The sequence below is a fragment of the Schistocerca serialis genome, chromosome 1, assembly GCF_023864345.2.
Source record: "Schistocerca serialis cubense isolate TAMUIC-IGC-003099 chromosome 1, iqSchSeri2.2, whole genome shotgun sequence".
Classification (NCBI taxonomy): Eukaryota; Metazoa; Arthropoda; class Insecta; order Orthoptera; family Acrididae; genus Schistocerca; species Schistocerca serialis.
In genome coordinates, this window is record NC_064638.1 from 1,094,642,837 (window position 1) to 1,094,661,982 (window position 19,146).

Genomic DNA, 19,146 nt, shown 5'->3' on the forward strand with positions numbered 1-19,146 from the left:
GTAGTGTGTTTTTTGTTTGATATATTGCAAAATTTTCTTTTGTGTAAAAAGTCTCTTGAGGTGTTTATATTTTGCAATTAGTGAGAAAAAGAATCTGCATAATTAAAATCCATCCTTCTCACTGTATTTATCATTCTGCAGAAATTTAACGAAGTTCTTCAGAAACAAGAAGAAAAGTCAGATGAGAAGAATACACCAAATGCATCAGTGCAAACATGTTTCAACTGTCTGGGGAATCACTGTTTGAGAGACTGTCCAGAACCTCGTCGCCCTGCTACAATTGCAAGAAATAGGAGAGATTTCATGAACAAACATGGTAACACTCCAAAAGTCAGGTATGGACAATTGTTCCAATTTCTTTCCATTTAATTAGTTTTTCATCTTTCCATTTACTTCGTTTTTCCTGTGTAGCAATTAATTGTAGCCCATATCCTTTGTTGTCTTAGTATCATAACTACATTAATCAGCTGGTATCGTATTTGGAAACAAGTGTAACAGTTATTTTTCAATTGGATGTTTCCCTACTAGTCTCTCTGCACAACTTCTAACTTTGATTCATGTAGGTTAGTTAATTTGAGAATCCCCTGTAAAACTAGTATGCTGACCACTACACTGAAATGTAACCATTCCTGCAGAACTTGGACTTCAGCATGTTTTTTTCTTCCCCAAAGGGCCCTTCAACCCTTTTCTGTGCACATAACTGATGATAAGCAGTTGTGGGCCCCAACCTTTTGTGATTCTGCTTCCCTATCCGTTCTCGAAGGCTACCTTCTTTCCAGTTCCTTTTCTTTAGGGCTGCAGTGAGTAATGGCTGAGTACAGGCCTAGAAGTTATGGGGTTCCCAAGCGGCGGGCTGTTAGTGACTGTCAGTCATCTGCTGCTGTAAACTCTTTGCTTGCTTCAGCAACCATGGTGGGCATGGAGGTGGAACACTGTGTATTTGGAAGAGTTGGGAGCTTGGCTTAATTGCACAAATTACGGTGATGGTAAAGATGTGTTAAAAATCACTCAACCTCAAGATATTCTACATGTCAGATCACTAGTAGGTAACCTGTGGAGCATCTGCAGCACCACAGTTTTATAAGACTTATCCAGCCCAGCAGAGCTCTGGCTGTGCAAACGTTTACACTATGTGATCAAAAGTATCCAGACATTCCCAAAAACATATGTTTTTCATATTAGGTGCAGTGTACTGCCACCTACTGCCAGGTATTCCATACTGACGACATCAGTAGTCACTAGACATCGTGAGAGAGCAGAAGGGAGTGCTCCGTAGAACTCATAGACTTCGAATGTGGTCAGGTGATTGGGTGTCACTAGTGTCGTATGTCTGCACGCAAGATATCCACACTCCTAAATATGCCTAGGTCCGCTGTTTCTGATGTGATAGTGAAGTGGAAACGTGAAAGGACATGTGCAGCACAAAAGCGTACAGCCAACCTCGTCTATTGACTGAGAGAGAGAGACCGCCAACAGTTGAAGAAGGTCGTGATGTGTAATAGGCAGACATCTATCCAGACACAGGAATTCCAAACTGCATCAGGACCCACTGCAAGTACTATGACAGTTAGATGGGAGGTGAGAAAACTCGGATTTCATGGTTGAGCAGCTGCTCATAAGCCACACATCTTGCCAGTAAATGCCAAATGACGCCTCGCTTGGTGTAAGGTGTGGAAACATTGGACGATTGAGCAGTGGAAAAACATTGTGTGGAGTGACGAATCAAGGTACATAATGTGGTAATCCGATGGCAGGGTGTGGGTATGGCAAATGCCGGGAAAATGTTATCTGCCAACAGTAAAATTCGGAGATGGTGGTGCTATGGTGGGGGTCATGTTTTTCATGGAGGGGGCTTGCAACCCTTGTTGTTTTGCGTGGCACTATCACAGCAGGGGCCTACATTGATGTTTTAAGCACCTTCTTGCTTCCCACTGTTGAAGAGCAGTTCAGGTTGGCTACTGCATCTTTCAACACGACCGAGCACCTATTCATTATTCATTATGCACAGCCTGTGGTGGAGTGGTTATATGACAATAACATCCCTATAATGGACTGGCCTGCACAGAGTCCTGACCCGAATCGTATAGTACACATGTTCTGGAACGCCAACTTCGTGCCAGGCCTCACTGACTGACATCTATACCTCTCTTCAGTGCAGCACTCCGTGAAGAACGGGTTGCCATTCCCCAAGAAACCTTCCAAAGCACCTGATTGAACGTATGCCTGCAAGAGTGGAAGCTGTCATCAAGGCTAAGTGTGGGCCAACACCACATTGAATTCCAGCATTACCGATGGATGACGCCAAAACTTGTAAGTCATTTTCAGCCAGGTGTCCGGATACTTTTGATCACATAGTGTATTTCCCTAGCAGTTTGAGGGAACAAAATGATTCTTACTGATCAAACTCACAATATAGGGGTGGACCATAAGGGCGTACTAACACCCAACCAATGAAGAGAGCTCTTAAAGTTAGGAGCAAACAGGAAAATCTCTGATGAATTAACAATACTGAAATAGAATAGATTGCTACTCACCTCATTGAGTGATACAGAGGCACATTTAAAGTACATTTAGAAGTAGACTAAGCTGTTGGACAAAAGTCTTTCCTCAGACAGAAAATACACATCTATACATGCACAACACATGTGATCACTGTTGTTTCCAGGCAAGAAGGTGAGCAAAGATCTCGGCTGTGTTAGGTAGTGCAGTTACAGAGGAAGTGTGGAGCCAGGGAGGTTGGAGAGATAGCAGGGTTGGGGTTGGGGAAGGTGCTGTATTGCTACATGTAGGAATATGTAGGGACATGGTGGGCTGTTAGGTAGATGCAGTACCAGAGGCTGTACCTGGGGAGAAAAGAGAAGAGGAGAAAGGCAGAGAAGGGGAAAGGACTCTGAGGTGTACAGGAACAGAAAATACATTTTAGAGGGAGTTTTCACCTGCAAAATTCAGACATTTCTGCATTGTGCAGGTGGAACTCTCCCCATGACCTCTCATGACCACGGGACTGGTGAGCTCATCATTTAGTCCCTTAACCCTCACAGCCAACCATCTTAGACCATATTATGAGCTATAAAGATATAAAGTAGCTTGAACAGAAGACCTTCTCTGTGCCAACCTCCATGGATTCTGAAAACATCATTCATGCAAAGCAAAACTCATGATTTACTCATATTACATCCTGAAAGCTACGGATTAAGCCCATACTATGATTGTAGTTTTTTACTTCTATAAAGCAGTTGACAAAGTACCAAGCCGAGTATTGATGTGTCATCCAACAAAATTTATAACTGGATTGAAATTTCTCAGTAGGGAGGACACTACATATTATCTTGGATGTAACGTTATTAGTAGATACAAAGTAACTTCCAACGTACCAGAGAGAGGTGTATTGAGAATATTGCTATTGATTCAGTATGTTAATGACTCGGCCGACAATAGTAACTGTAAACTCAGATGTTTTGGTGATGATTCACCTTTCTGTAATGAAGTACTATCTGAAAAATCTTGCACAAATATTCATTCAGACTTAATAAGATTCCAAAGTGGTGTAAAGATTGGCAGCTTCCTGTAAATGTTCAGAAATGTAAATTGGTTACTTCACAAAATGCAAAAACATATGTTCTTGTGACTGTAAATATCAGTGAGTCACTATTGGAATCAGCCAATACGCACAAATGTCTGGATGCTACAATTTGTGAGAATATGAAATGGAATGGTCACAAATGCTCAGTCATAGGTAAACCAGCAGGTGTACTTATCTTCATTGATAGGATTCTGGCAAAATGCGAGTCTTTAAAGACGATTGCTTAAAATCACCTGTATGGCAAGTCCTAGAATATTTTTAAAGTGTATGTGGCTCATACAAAATAGGTCTAACAAAGGATATTGATTGCATACAAAGCATGATAATACCAGTGGTCACAAGTTTAATTTATTCTTTGTCATAGAAATGTGGAAAAATGTAACTTGACAGACATTTGAATATCGATGTCAGCTATTCTGCAAAAGCTTGCTTATAAATTGTTGAGAACCACTTTTAAGTGAGAGATCTAGAAATTTGCTAAAGCCACGTAAGTATTGATCCTGTACTGTGGAGACAAGATTCAACTAATTGCAGTGCACGCAGAGGCATTTAAGTATTCCTTCTTTCCATAATCCACATGTGAATGGAATGGGAAGGAACACAAATACGTAGTTCAATAGGAAGTGTATTCTCTCCATGCAGTTAACTACGAGCTCCTTAAGCCTTGCAGATTTTATAGTGTCTCAGTGGAAAGATCTGCAGTGCTGACAAATACTGTCTACAATAACTTTTCTAAGCAATTGCGTGGTCCCTCATCGACTACGGGAACATCATTTGTGGTTCAGTCTGAACTTCATATCTTCTATAGATGGATACAGACATCAAACTGGCACCAGAGTCTGGCAGTAAAAGTCCTACACCAATTCCTAGCCTCTGTGCTGAAGCTAATGAACCACCACTTACTATTGGATTGCTACATAAGTTCATAGCATTTCTCTGTAAGTTAATAAATGCAACAATACACATAACAAAGGCATTAGTTATCGATAATGTGTCCTCTGTAAACAATGGAAACTCCAGGTAGGAATATCAACAATATAGGAAAAGACAGACTGTTACCGTAAGGAAGACACATCTGGTTGCAGACAGGCACAATTAAAGGACACAAATGAAGCTTGTGACTACAGCCTTCATCAGTAAAAGAGAGACACTCACAACATTCACACACACAAGTAAGTACACGTCATGCACACACGACTGCCAACTCCAGCTTTGGCATTCTGCCCTGAGATGCTGGAGTTGGTGGTCATGTGTGCATGAGGTGTGCTTGATTGTTTGTGTGAATAGTGTGTGCGCCTGTTTTACTGATGATGAAGGCTTTGGCTGAAAGCTTTATATAAGTGTCCTTTAATTGTGCCTGTCTGCAACTAGATGTGTCTTCTTACAGACGGCAAGTAACAATCTGTTTTTTCATGTATTCTCCTTAACTATTTACAACAGTCTGCCAATGCTGGAGTAACTTCTTGATTCTGTGACTGTAGAAGTCATGTGTGAAGACCTCATGTTCAGAGCCCATTATCACATGGGAAGGAAGTTCCTTGAAGGCTTTTAAATAGAAAACAGAAAAGATGAAAATCTGAGTGGGCGAGATCAGGTGCATAAGGTGGATGTGGAATCACTTCTCAAACCCAGCTCTTGTATGGTGTTTTTTGTTTAGTCTAGCAGAATGCATGTGGGCTTTATAGTGGAGTAGCAGCCTTTCTATAGTGGAGTATCAGCCTTTCATTCAGTCTTCCTGGTCGTCGTTCCTGGACTGCGTCTGCACGATGTCTCAGTTGTTGACAATAAATGTCACCAGTGATGATTACACCTCGGTGAAGCCGTTCGTATTACATGACACCATTGATGTTCCACCAGATGCGTATATCTTTTGTGGATGCACGCAGGTTTTGTATGAGGAGTTACTGCTTTGTTTGGGCTCAGCCATTCCTTTATTTTCCTTATGTTATAAAGACACCATTTCTGTTCACCAGTAATTATACAGAATAGGACTGATTGGTGTTGTTCGTGAGACAATTGATGGTGAGTAAGCAAAGATGCACATATTGCCACCATCTGATTTTTATGATTTTGGCATAGAGCATGCTGTACCCATACACCCAATCTTTGAGCTTTTCCCATTGCATGCAAATGTCACAAAATTGTGGAATAATGATCACAGTTCATCACATTTGCCAGTTCTCAAGTACACTGATGTGGATCATTGTGGATTAATGCGTTTAAATGATCTTCATCAAACTCCAAAGGTCTTCTTGAACTTGGAGAGTCACTAATCTCAAAACGATCCTCCTTAAAATGAGAAAATCATTTTCCTGCCATGCTCTGTCGAATGGCATATCCCCATACATGGTGCAAATGTTTCTGTCAGCTTAGCTGCCACTCCTCTGTTGAACTCAAACAGAAAAATATATCGGAAATATTCAGATTTCTACACCTGGCACTCATATTTTCTAGCATCTACCGGCTCCACTTACTACCTCCAAATGACAATTAATTAATAAACAACTGGAATACCAACATATGCAGCAGCCTAATATTTGATGCCAGCTTTTCACCATGCAGTATGTCTTCAAATTCAAGTTGATCAAAAAGTCTTCAGTATCCACTGTCATTGCTCACCCTCCAGCAATGTGACTGTTGCTTGACTGCCTGTGAGCCAAAAAGCCATTTGTGATCCAATTTAAACAACTTTTAGTTGAGAATAACATAGCACATGCTTCTCCCAGAGTGTGGGAGCAAGCAGGCAGTTTGGCTTGTAAAGAGACCAAGAATAGATTTTAAATTATTTGCTTTCAATAATTTGAATATGGCAATTTTTAACCCTTGTGTAGCAGTATAAATATTAGAGTAGATTGTTACTCATGACCTAGAAGAGGCAGCATTGAACAGCAGGCAGGTATATAAGTTTCCTAATGTATTGCTAGGCAGAAAAATTTGCAGAAAATGTAAAAAACAAATATCACAAAAACCTATTAACCTCTGCAGGTAGTGCCTCAGCTGTGCTGGGTACTTCCAGATAGGACGTTAAATGAAGATGAAATTGCATTAGATATGGCACTGGATTCTGTGATTACTAGCATTCAGTTTTTATGAGGATCTCTTGTGAGGAAAAGTACCCAAACCAAAAATTGAAAAAAATAGCCTCAGAGTTGGAGCATACTTGTGTGGCGCAATTGGAGAAAGAAGAGTGTGAAAAAAAAATGGAGAAAGAGAAATCACAGCCCAACTGAAAGAAAAGTTTCACACTACAGAACTTGTGCATGAAAAAATACAAATTTTGATAATACTTCCAAAGAGGTGGAGTGTAAGCAAAACCATCAAACAGTTATTCCGCTTCAGATGGCACGAAGAGCAAAACAGTTAGTATCAGAAAATAGAATATCAGTGAGACCAGTCCTAAACCAGGCAGCATGTTGTGAAAAAACTGTTCATTATGTGCACGATTTTTGCTGTGATCATAAGTGAGCTGTGTGATGTCAGGAAGAAAAGACTGTGCATCTGCGAAAGAAAATAGAATTCAATTACATAAGGAGGAGAGCTAGAATTGGGCAATCCTATTATATGCATATTTCATAGATACATACCCATCTGTAAATATTAGATTCTCAAAATGTGAGTTTCAGCGAAAGCACTGTGTTCTTGCCTATGGCAGTGAAACCCATGCTATTTGGTAGTGTGTCTCACATCAGACTTTTAAGTTAATGGTTGACGGATGTAAATTGAAGGACCTAATGAAGTGTGGAGAACACACATTTGTTACATACAATCGTACACTTTCAGCATGTTTTTGTTTTTTAGGTGCATGTCCGTATTGTCAAAGTTTGACAAGATTGACTGATTTCTGTTTGAACTGTTTAATATGAACTGCTTTGACGAAATTACATACATGTATTGGTTAACTACAGGTAGGGTAGTTCTTGAGACTGTAACAAAATTAACAAATCATTTCATTGAGGTATCTGCATGAAGTTTAAAATAGCTCCTACCACACACAAGTATCACTCAGCATCAGTCACAGAAATCACTAAAGAAGAACTCAAGTAAATGACTATCTTGTTGTTTGTGATTTTGTGTAGTGTTACTTCTTCATCACAAGAAGTATAAAGATTCACTGGAATAATTCAGAGGTAAAATTTCACCCATTTGTAGCTTGCTACAAGTACGCAATTACCCCATGTGTGATATGTGGAAATGTCTGACTACTTTGAGCATGATACAGACACAATTCCATTAATTCCAAAGCACATTTACAGGTTTTTGAGTGGATGTGTTTTCCAATACAGAAACAGAAAGAAAGTCATGAAACTTTCTTACCACCAGGAAGATTTTGAATTGCATTTTTTCCGCAGCACATAGTAAATGACCTTGTGCTGGGGCTGTAAAGAGGTTAGCCACTCTTGCCAGTCTCAAGCAACCTCATGGAAACAATATTTTGACTCAATGACAGATGTTTCATTGGTGCAAAGAAAATATTCCTTCACGTGTCTTGGACGATATATTGGTTTCCCATCATGATCAAGACATTGCCAAGCTGAAGCAATGTTTCAATAATACAAGTGTGATTTCAGAAACCCATAAGCTGTATTACGTAATATATATTGACAGTGGTATTGCAAAAACACACACACACATTCTACTTTAGTGAACAGAGAAGAGTCTGTGATTGCTGTATGGATGGAAATGCTGTTAATAGACATACATGTATTTGTTGTCTGTATGTATGACAGTCATTGGTGGACTGCATAGAACATTCAAACTTATGAAGTACGGGCCAGCTTCTTGCATCCACATTGACCATATCCATCAGTTGTGTTTCCTGCTGTACCAGGCACTTCTGTTATCACAGGAGGGGAAATTCTCACAAGAGTGGATATAGTGGCATCAATTAGAAGGACATTCTGTCTTCTTGCATCAGATGCGTTGAACATTAACAACGTAATTGGGTATTTGTGAAATGAGATGTATCTCCTTTTTAATGCCTTTTCATTGAAGCTACACTGTAAATGATTCATAATACCACTGCAGGTTTATAAACCATGTTTTTGTACAATATTAAGTAATATATTTTTTAATAATTTGTATTTTGTGTTTATTTCCTACCTTCTGCATATTGTAGTGTTCTGATGCACATAAAATAAATTTTTGAGCATAATGCATTTGGAAAGTTCTGCTCATTAGCTTTTCAATGATGAAGTTTCAATGCTGTGTTTGTATTAAAACGAGAATTATAATTATTTGTATTGAGACAGGTACATGTAAATTTCACACAATTTCCAAACTTTGCAGACGTGTAACTCTTCACAGTTGTCACATACCCTGGCAAATTAGTAGTTTTCCTCATCGTAACTGGATCACTGAATGCACCAGATTTGAAATCATTGTGAGGTGGTGGGTTGAAAATGTTACTTTTCTGTGTTGAATTGACATGGAATTATCCTGACACACTATTCACAAGGCACTGTGGCAGAAGTTCAGAGAACCAGCATTTGCAGCTGACTGCAAAATGATTCTATTGCTGCTAATGTATGTTTCGTGTAAGGAGCATGAACATAAGACGAGAGAAATTAAGCTCTTACAGAAACATAGACATAGACATCCAGTTTTCTGTAGTTCTATTTGTAAGTGGAACAGGCAAGGAAAGGAGTAGTAGTGGAATGTGGTACCCTCTGCATGCACTGTACAATGGCTCGTGGAATATGTGCATAGATGTAGATCACTGTATAATGTTAATTATGGGTTTATTATATTAAATAAATTGTGGATAGTGTTGTTTGTTACTGGTGTTAAATTTATGTAATTCTGTATCTTTGTGATTTCAGCCGTTATCATATGGATGAAGAGCAAAGGTTTGCCCGTTTCCGACCAGGAGAAATAAGTCGCAGTTTGCGGAAAGCATTAGGTTTATCAAAACATCAGCTCCCTCGTCATATATATCGTATGAGGCGACTGGGCTATCCACCAGGGTGGATGGAAGAGGCAAGGATATCACATTCCGGGATTTCATTATTTGATTCAGAAGGACAAGGTATTCCATTAGGTTATGATTTGAGAAATATGTTTGCTGTTTGTTTGATAGAAGCACTGAATAAGAGAAAAGATGTGATATTAAGTGGGATTAGATACTGGCAAAAATGAGCTTAGTTTTATGATAGTCAAATACTTTGGTAATTTTGATCCTTTGTTTAAGAATACCACTAGTAGTTTTATTGCACAGTTCGTTATGCGTTTGCTCAGTCAGCGGTGTTCATAAAAAAGTGTTAAATGTCCAGGAAACCACTTCCAGGAGAAGTGGATGGATAACTTAATAATTTGAACATATTACATCAGTGAAAACAGTGATAAAATTCTAACAATTTTGGCTCATTCTTCGCTGTGAAATGGCCTATCCATGAAGGAATTAGATTATACTGGTACACTATGCACCCTCAGCTACATTTCGTATGCTGATCATTTAAGAATAAATGTAATATCATACATGTGAATGGGTATATTAGTGATGTAGTATATTGTCTTTGTGGTCCTGTCACATGGTCCTGTGGCAGGGTGTATACGCCCCAGCAAATCTGGGAAAAACCTGGGAATTTTTTCATTTGGGTGAATACTGGGAAAAAGCCAAGAATTTTTCAGAATTTCAGGAATTTTTCAGTGTTCTAGTTTTCACTTTTTGTAATTTTGGCTGGTAAGAACTGACATTCTAACATCTGTCAACAGCAAAATGTGTCAAAGGCTTTAGTACGAAGACTGTGCAATACTTCATAACAACAAATTGCGTATGATGAACGTGACATCACAATTGTTTGCATCAAGGCCCAAGAGAAAGTTAGGCCGTGGCGCGTACGTCATGAAGGTAGGCCTGAACTTGCTCATCCAGTTGCCCAGCTCAGCAGATAAAATGCTTTTCTAAACCTGTTAATTTACAGCTGGGTGTGTACATACTAACAAGAATTGCATCTGCTACTGGAATCTGCTATTATTAAATCCTACTGATTAACAGTGCTACAACAAAATTTAATTGAAGAGCAATACTTGACATAAATGGAATGACAACTTGTTCATAGCATTTATCTCTTCTGCTTAACGGTCCTCATCTCGTTCAAGAAGTGATGCCTTATGCAATTGATAATCATTTTGGCATGATTTTAATTTTATTGTACCCCAGTACAGCCATAACAAATTGTAGCCCTGTGGACTTCCTATCATTGTAGGACTAATAACAGTAAGACTCCATAATGGCGGATTCTAGCAGAAGATGCTATTCTCATTTGTACATGCATGTCTAGTTAAGAGTTAACAGGTATAAATACGTAGTTTGTCTGCTGAGCTGAGCAAGCGAGCTGGATAGCTAACTCAGGCCTACCTTTGTGACGTAAGTGCTGCAGCCTTTCTTGCTCATAGGCCTTGGTTTGCATTAGGTTCATTTAAGCACTTGCCAGCGGGTTCACTCGCATGCGTAGTTGAGTCGCATATGAGCAGTACCTTCTCCTGCCTCTGGCTACTTGAAGTGTGTCTGTTACTGATTTTGCTGTTTCTTCTTCATCAAATGAAAACAAAATGGATTTCTGTGGCTGGGAGCTATCAAGTGAATTAAAATACATTAACATAATTACAGAAGACTATAATTTTTATTAGTTTGTTTCCTGATTTTATTTTATTTCCATGTTTTTGGCTGTCAAGCATAAAGTACCTTGCAGAACAATGAAGTTATTTTTGTCGGCTTGCTAAAGACAGTCAATTTATTTGAAACGAAGTGTTTCAGCCCAAACTGTTAGCTAGTTTCAACTGTTCGCTGAATTGCAAGTGCATATTTTCACCTTCTGGCAGGTATGGCATTATGCCATAATAAAAAATCTAACATAGTTGTGGTACACCAAGAAATTTTACGTACCAAAAACCACACTGAAAAGATTAGTATCAGGTTGGGGCCTACTTCCTTGTGAATCTGGACATACGAATGTGCACTTTAAGCCGAATTATGTATTTTAGTATCATTTAGCAAATTCTGATGCTCTTGCAGTAGCCGCTAATTTCCTGTTTCTTTAAGACATAATGTAAGTATGTCATGGTAGCTGCATATGCACAGTGATGCCTGTTTTCTGATGCTCTCTGGCAGCTGCTGAAATGAATCTGTTTCTAACAGGTTGCAGGGAACTATTACGAATGGTGGTTCAAGAAGTGTTAGTATCAAAGTAAATTTAGTTTTACGCAAGATGAATTACGTTACGTGTGAGAATGTTGGATGAATTTCGTAAGTCACAGAGCGTTTGACTCTAATTTAAAACTTAACACTTTGAGGACCAGCTGCTTAGAAGAATTTCAAGCCCAGAAGACCAGACATTTATTCATTATTTAAAATTTTACCAGCACATTTATGTGATGTGTCTTAAAGTGTAACACACACAAAAAATCACCAATATTATATGTATACTATGTGTACACTAAGTGTATTAATTTAAACCATAAACTTTTCTGTATTTGTGTTTGCGCTACTTAAGAGTGATGTTGCTATTGACTGACCACATCGTGTGGCATAAGTTCTGAATATCTGCTGTCATCGGCTTGTGAGATCAGGTGACATGAGCTATGATTAGCCTACAATGGCACATCAACAAAATCAATTTCAGTGCTTCGGAAACTAATGTGCTGTGTTGTATGGAATGTGAATTTATTGTTTTGTAATATGAAAATATGCAGCACTCTCTCTCTCTCTCTCTCTCTCTCTCTCTCTCTCTCTCTCTCTCTAAAATGCCGGAAAGTTCTACGCCGGTGTATAAAACTCAACCAGTCATAGGATTGATAAGTTTTAGAGTCCCGAGGGAAAGTATACCATCACTTAACACGGAAAAAGTGTATTTTTAATTGGGATATATTTTTTTTTTTTTCCTTGTCTACGTATACAACCTGTGTAGTCATGGCCTAGTGATTTAGTGATTTTCATCGCTGACTGACTATCCTGAGTTCAGTTCCCAGAGACCACCTTGAATTTTCTGGGGTTGGAAGCGTTGCTATGGGTCCTCTTGACCTCATAAGGCTAATTAGCAAGGTGTTTGATTACTTGAGCAGTGACATCAAAACACAAACCATTGAAACAAGGCTAGATCCATACTGAGACTCGTAGGACATTTATTTTTATTGTTTGTAATTTGATGTTAATTATTGTCTGATGTATTGTTAATGTATTAATATTTATATCGGATGGCTATAACATTGAGGCTGTTTTCATAACTATTTCGTATGTTAGCTGTTTAATTTTTTTTTTTTTTTTTTTTTTTTTTTTTTTTTTTTTTTTTTTTTTTGCCATTAAGATTTGTAGTTTTATTTTGTTGTTGCTCTCCTCTCACTTTAAAGGCTTTATACATTTGGTAATTCTGACAGGCTGTTTTACTGAAATTCCAAGATCATTGTCCACTGATTATTAGAATTAACTCAGTCATAGAAAGATAATTGATATTAAACTATTTGATTGTTTAGAAGTTGCTGATCCTGAAGATGAGGATGGAGAAATTGTTCCTAAGGGATCAAAAGATACATATGACATGAAAAAAATCATCAGTTATCCTGGTTTCAATGTACCCTGCAGTCCAGATATTATTGATGTAAGTTCTGTAGTGATAGAATTAATATTTTTTGTAGCAAGTTTGGGGTTATTTCGTGTTATTAGAAACTAGCTTAGCACCAGCTGCTTGCTCGCGTAGACTGTATGGTCTGCACAGATTTTTTATTTTAATCGAATTTTTATGTTGTTCACGAATTGTAACACCTGAACTTTTCACACTAAGGCCATAGAGGCATGGTCTCTTCTGAATATACATTTGACCAAAAAGTGAGTCTTGGTAATTGGAGTCAAAGGTTTTTGTTAATCATGTCCTTTGTGTTCTTGCGATAATATTTCCATAGGAACATTCATCCCCTAAACATCTACCCGACGGGAGACCCTCGTCACACGACATTTCATTTCATTTCATTTATTTATATATATAACTGAGAAGCGAAATACCAATTTTCATAGATCTAGCTTTAAAAATACCGTAGTGATTGTTTAATGACGGTTTATTTTCAAAATACTTCCACTCATTATTTTATTCCCTTGGTGATCGAATTTCCAAAAAATGCTGCAACACGTATGTTTTTTATTTCTGACTGAGAAACCAAATACCAGTTTCCATAGTTCTGGCTTCAGAATTGTCATATATATATTCAAACAGCCTTTCATCCCCTATTTCACCCCCTTTTTGGAATTTTGAATAATCCCTTCTTAAACGATGCCTACACTGCAAGATCTACACCTTCTCCAAATTTCAAGTTTCTTTCCTTAGTGATTTGGGCTGGGTGATGCTGAGCTAATGAATCAGTCTGGCCCTGTGTCAAGTCCATAGGGGGTGAATTTCCAAACATAGTGCAACATATATTTTTTCGATTCTAACCAAGAAGCCAAATATCAGTTTTCAAAGATTTAGCTTTAAAAATGCTTTCACAATGAAAGTCATTTCATAAAACATTTCACCCCGCATTTCAACCCCTTAGGGGTTGAATTTGTGAAAACAGTGAAATGTGAATTTTTTATTTCTAGTAGAGAAGCCAAATACATATTTTCGTGCCTTTAGCTTCAAAAATATGTGCGTAATTTTCATTCCCTATTTCATCCACTTAGTGATTGAATTTCCAAAAACACTGAAACTTTTTTTAAAAAATTTTGTTTGTAATCAAGAAGTGAAATACAAAATTTCACATCCTTAGCTTCAAAAATGCTTTATGTTGAAGTATTTCCATTAAAATGTTCATCGCCATAGGGGTTAAATTCCAAAATTGCTGAAACATGTATTTCATTTTGTGTGTGTGTGTGTGTGTGTGTGTGTGTGTGTGTGTGTGTGTGTCATTGGCAATATCCTGACTGACTGACTATCATTGCCCAGCCAAAACCACTTTTTCAAAAATAATGAGTCAAATTCAGTCACAGATAATGAAATATATGTTTCAGCATTTTTGGAACTTTAACCCCTGTGAGGGTGAACGTTCTTTTTATGAATTGTGAAACTTAAATAATAAACTAGGATTAGACACCCTATTATTTTAAATGTAAATTAAACTATTTTTATGGAAATATTTCATTATGCAAGCATTTTTGAAGCCAAAGCTGTGAAAATTGGTATTTGACTTCTTGATTACAAATAAAATTAAAAAAAAAGAAACATATTTCAGTGTTTCTCAAACTCAACTCCTATGGGGATGATATAGGAAATGAAAGTTTTTATGGAAATATTTCATTAAGCAACTATGGTTATTAACTGAACCACAATTTGGCACTTTTCAGTGTGGCTTCATGAAATTTAATATGATATCAGCAATTCATTCCTTTGATAATAAATTGCATAAAAGAGCAAAGCACTGTGTCATTGGCGGAAAAAGTAAGATCATAATGCGTTAAATCAGAAATGTTTAAGTAGTTAATGAGGAAATATTGAAAATAGCACATCTGCTGGTAATGACACTCTATATGTACCCATTTTGTGTTCATACCGAATGTGCTCAGTAAGCATGAGTACTGAAGATTTAACCCCATTCTAGGAATTATTAGAGTGATTTCAATATTTAATGGCCAAATCGAGTCCTGCTGATTTATGTCATCGATTCAAGATGGATATTTAACATCTTTGAATATACCATATTTACTCAAATCTAAGCTGCACTTTTTTCCCGGTTTTTGTAATCCAAAAGACCACCTGCGGCTTAGAATCGAGTGCAAAGTAAGCGGAAGTTATGAAAAATGTTGGTAGATGCCGCCACAGCTAACTTCTGCCGTCAAATATATGTAGCTCTACACAGGCATGCTTTGTAGGCACAAAGATAAATACTGGCCCCAAAATCTCTGCGTCAGTAAATAAATTAAAAAAAAAAAAGATGGAAGACGAGCTTTTTTTCCTCCGCCCCGAGTTTCGACCACTGCATTTTCATACATTATCCATCGAAGTAAATACAAATTACGTATTGTTCATCTTCGAATGTTGCAGCGTTTCAATGTACTATGAAAATCTGACTGGCAAGACTGTTAGGGATGTTTATAAATATGGCCAACTCTATGGTGTGAATTTTTTCCTACCTGCGAGACGAGATGGTTGCTAATAGGAACTTTTTATGAATTGTGAATCACATGCAGTATTCTCTTCACCATAAGAATAATATGAATATAAACATTTTGCCACGTATTATTTCGTGTTTGCTGCTATCTCATTTAAATTCTGTCTGCCTAATAAACTACGAAACTAGAGTGAGACAACAGCAAACGCGGAAGAATATACATATCATGTCATGTTTATATTCTTATTATTCTTATGCATAATAGCAATACAGTCAGAAATGAAGCACGGCAATTGACTAGATTTTTAAATCTAAGATGACTCTAATTTCTGTGCAGAATTTAATGTACTAAAGAGGCGTCTGCAATGATTTTCAAACAGAGAAAAATTTTCACTAAACTCTCATTCAGAACATCTTCTATCATAAGCAGCCTATTATTTGGTTCTTGTTGATCATTATCAAAGAAAGCAGCAATGTAAGTAACAACAAATAGCAGCGACAAACAATGCATGACACAGTACAGTAATGCATCTTCAGCTTAGAGTGACGTAAACACCTACAACAAATAGAACGGCACTTATCAGATCAAAGAAAAATAAGCAATCAATTCAAACCAGACAAAGCACGTGAAAAAGGAAGGGTACCCATATAAATACGGACGGAGCGCCTGACACATAGCAATGGCTACCTGGTAAAGCCTAACTGCTAAGCTTACATCTCGAACCAAACTACTCTAGCTGTATTGTCATTCATTCGACCTAAATTGTGTCTCATATTACAATGGACCAACTTTGTTTCGATTTGGAGGTGCGGCCTAAAACTTTTCTCCCCCCCTTGAATTTCGAGTCTCAAATTTCAGGCACGGCTTAAGATTCGGGAAAATTTTTTTCCTTGATTTCGAGTCTCATTTTTCAGGTGCGGCTTAGATTTGAGTGTGGCTTAGATTTGAGTAAATACGGTAGTGGAATGCAAACAATCTGCCACACATAGAATTTCACCCATAAGGCCAGTCACGAAGTTGGTTTTAAAAGATTCAGGCCATCCAAATAGCTGTCGTGGGGTAGCTGAGAACACACTTGTTGCCAGCTTTCAGGATGCATACAAAGATCATAAAAAACTGTTGGTTGTCTATTATGCAAGAAATTCATTTTTGAAGAATATTAACTCTTTGTATATCTCGGATAAATTTCTTTTTGTTTTTGCAGTCCCAGTACTCAGACAAATCCTGTATGTTGTTTTAAAACATGAAATTTCTGTTTGTATTTTCATCTTGTTGTTGTTCACTTCTTCCTCCTCGACACTTTTTTTCTAGAAAAACTGAATGCATTAGAGAAATAAACAGTATACGTGTGTGTCTTACTTATCCACCAATGAAGAACAACCTGGAGAGGATATTTAAGACTAATTTGCTAGAATGTCAAAATTTCTTTGCTTTTGTTCCGATTGTTGTTTGTGGTTTGCAGTTTTAAGGTGCCACTTTTGCAGTGAATTAAAGTAATTGTAGAGATATAAGTACGTACTTAGCTTGGCATTTTAACTGAAATCATTAAAGCAGTAATGCTTATCTTTGAGGTAACAAGTTTGTCTTGGGTAATGTACCTCATTTACTGTAGGAGATATATGGTCATTGTACACATCTGACCATCTAGATTTAGATTTTATATGGGTTTCCCAAATTGCTTGCAGTAAATGCCAGGACAATTTCTGTGAAAAGTCCACCTCATTTCATTTCTGATTCTTGTTGAATTCAAGTTAGTGCAATGTATCAATCAACCTCACTCTGAACAGGACATTAAATCTTAATTTTTCTTCATCCTTCAAATCTGGTTGGTCAAGAAATTTTATTCATAATTATTTGTCTAGCAAGGGGAGGACTGGTAGTGGTGTATGTTTCTGGATCAGCAGACTTGGTACCAATGTCCTGGGTTAAATCCTAGACTTCACTGCTGTATTCTATAGATTGTAACACTATTGATGGTGATTTGATTGGCTGATGATAATATTAACTCATTTCCACTCAGTTTAATACATTCCAGGTGCCTTAGGATTTGGATTTAAAGTCTGAAAGTTTTAGTTGTCTTGCCTTTTGAGTTTATTGCCCACATTGCGGGCAATCAATATGCATACACCCAAAGTATAAAGGTAAGTGTAAAAGTGAAGTACGTGGTGCAAACTTTTGACCAGGCTATTTGCCCGTCAGTAGGTAAAGTGCAGACATTCTTCGTCACTGCATGAGGATTGAGTGAGTGGCAGGCCCATCACAGTGGCTGCCTTTTACTCCTGGGAAAGATCCCCAGTACCCATTTTACAGTGGGCTGAGTTGGCTTGAGGTCATCCTGGAGGGACTGGAAAGATGAAAAAGCCTCATTCCCATCTGTTATTGAACCCGAGGCTTCCAGGACTGGAATATGGTGCCCTACCTGCTAGACGATCAAGGCTACAGAACTCCAATTTAGTCTTCAATTTTGTGACTTTCTGTTGACATTTTTGTTTTCAAGTTCCTACAATGTTAGCTGTTCCATTCTTGGAAGGCAGTAACTGAATGTTATCATTGTCTTTACACTCAGTGCACAAATGTATGCTAGCCAAATTTATTAATATCCTCTACTGCGATTCTTCTTCAGATTATTGTAGCCACACATTTCCTAATATGTTGCTTTGCTTCTTTTACTGTCATCTGTTAGTTATTCTTATGAATAGACATAGAGAAGATTACCGTTTACAAACCTGCCAACTTTCACATTTTATCTGGAGATTTTACAGAAATCGCAGCGTTTTACAGTTTCATGGATGGGTGGTGTTATCTTACGACTTTGCAGACAAAAATTTGAAACATTGACATTCGATAATCATACCACTTCCGTATTTGCTTTATTTAAGATGATGTTTCCCACATCAGAATTTGCAAAGAAATATAGCTGTGGTCACACGAAAACGACATGCATTGTAAATAAAATGGCAAAAAATGCACCATCTGAAGTTATTAAGTGCCTTCAGAATGGACGATTTTCTTTGGCAACGGGAGGGAGCAATGATACAAATGCCAAATTGTATCCTGCTGTTGTTGTTACATTCTGTGATATTGTGCAAGAAAAAGTAGTGAGCACTGTGCTATCCATACCAGCGTTAGTTGGGAATTCAACAGGGTGAAACATAAGTAACCTAATGTTATCAGAGCTGAATTGCCACAACATATCAACTGAACACTGTGTGGCTTTCTGCTCCAACAATGCTCCTGTTATGATAGGACACAAAAATGGGATTTCAGCAGTTTTGAAGGGAATTCAACCATGTATTGCCATCATAGGTTGCATTTGTCACCTGATTAATCTAGCAGCTGAAAAAGGTGCTGGAAGATTACCACTTAAAGTGGATGAGATCCTTGTTGACATATTTTATTTCTTAGTGAAGAGTGTTAAAAGAAAGAATATTTTCAGAAATCGCAGAACTTGCACAGACAAAGAAAACTCTGAAGCATGTATGTACTAGGT

The 19,146-nt window shown here is 37.7% G+C and overlaps 1 protein-coding gene across 1 annotated transcript in view; it reads left to right on the forward strand.

Annotated features, from left to right (window-relative positions):
• Window positions 1–19,146, forward strand: part of LOC126416201 (zinc finger CCHC domain-containing protein 8 homolog) — a 55,169-nt gene that overhangs the window by 13,461 nt on the left and 22,562 nt on the right. The window contains exons 3-5 of the mRNA XM_050083796.1: window positions 142–335; window positions 9,403–9,608; window positions 13,052–13,176. Coding sequence (XP_049939753.1) covers window positions 142–335; window positions 9,403–9,608; window positions 13,052–13,176 — 525 coding nt within the window. The remainder of the gene's footprint in view (window positions 1–141; window positions 336–9,402; window positions 9,609–13,051; window positions 13,177–19,146) is intronic.